At 42.0% G+C, this 916-nt stretch overlaps 1 protein-coding gene across 1 annotated transcript in view; it reads left to right on the top strand.

The window, feature by feature from the left end:
• Positions 1 to 465: 465 nt before the first annotated feature.
• LOC112223947 (cAMP and cAMP-inhibited cGMP 3',5'-cyclic phosphodiesterase 10A-like) overlaps positions 466 to 916 on the top strand; it is a 52,258-nt gene continuing 51,807 nt past the window's right edge. Inside the window, exon 1 of the mRNA XM_042305844.1 lies at positions 466 to 504. Within this exon, the coding sequence (XP_042161778.1) occupies positions 466 to 504 (39 nt within the window). The remainder of the gene's footprint in view (positions 505 to 916) is intronic.

The raw sequence follows: 916 nt of genomic DNA on the forward strand, positions 1-916 counted from the left end.
AACTAGAAAAGAGTCCCCTCAGCCAGCTGGTTCTGGCTCTTTGTTCACAAATACAAACAGCCCACAGAGCCCCAAGGACAACAACACAATTAGAGCCAAACACATTTTGAGAAAGCAAAAATATAACTATTTGACACACTGGAAAAAATCAACCAAGAAACTGAGCAAATTTCAATTCTACCTTGCACCTCAACAGAGCAGTAGCAGGTACTGTGAGTGACCCAAAACTAAGAAAAGCTAAGAAAAGCCTTGACTATTTACAGCCGTAGGCAGATCTGGCTCTCAAGAGAAGACAGGATATGGCCCACAACATGAGGTGGAAACTGAGCTGCACTTCCTGCCAAAATGTATGACCATATTAGAGACACATATTCCATTCAAATTAAACAAACCCACAAAGAATTCAAGCAAAATGTTGACAAACAAACCGTATCTGTTAGGCGGAACAAGTGTCCCAGCCGCAAAATGTGTGACCTGCTGCCACGAGAAAAGGTCAACCAGTGGGTCAGAAACACCCATGTAAATATATCCTATACTTACCTGTCCATTTATGTCCCCTCATCGTTCATACATTCTACTAGTTGCACATTGTCACAACACTGTACATAGCTGATGTAACCGTTTAAATGCTACAAACACTACATTTACTGCTGGAATTTAAAAGTTGTTATTCTCTTCACTCTTTTGTGTGTCTGTCATGATTGTGTCTGAGTATCTTTTGTCAATGTAAACACGTTGCTAGGCCAGGAAAGGAGCGTCCGAGGATAGAGAGGGAAGTGAGAGAGGAAGAGAGAGAATCAACGTGTTCTGACCACTCTCTCTCTCTCTCTCTCTCTCTCTCTATCTGTTATCTCTCTCTCTATCCGTTCTCTCTCTCTCTCTCTATCTGTTTTCTCTCTCTCTCTCTCTCTCTCTG

The sequence above is a fragment of the Oncorhynchus tshawytscha genome, linkage group LG25 (assembly GCF_018296145.1).
Source record: "Oncorhynchus tshawytscha isolate Ot180627B linkage group LG25, Otsh_v2.0, whole genome shotgun sequence".
Classification (NCBI taxonomy): domain Eukaryota; kingdom Metazoa; phylum Chordata; class Actinopteri; order Salmoniformes; family Salmonidae; genus Oncorhynchus; species Oncorhynchus tshawytscha.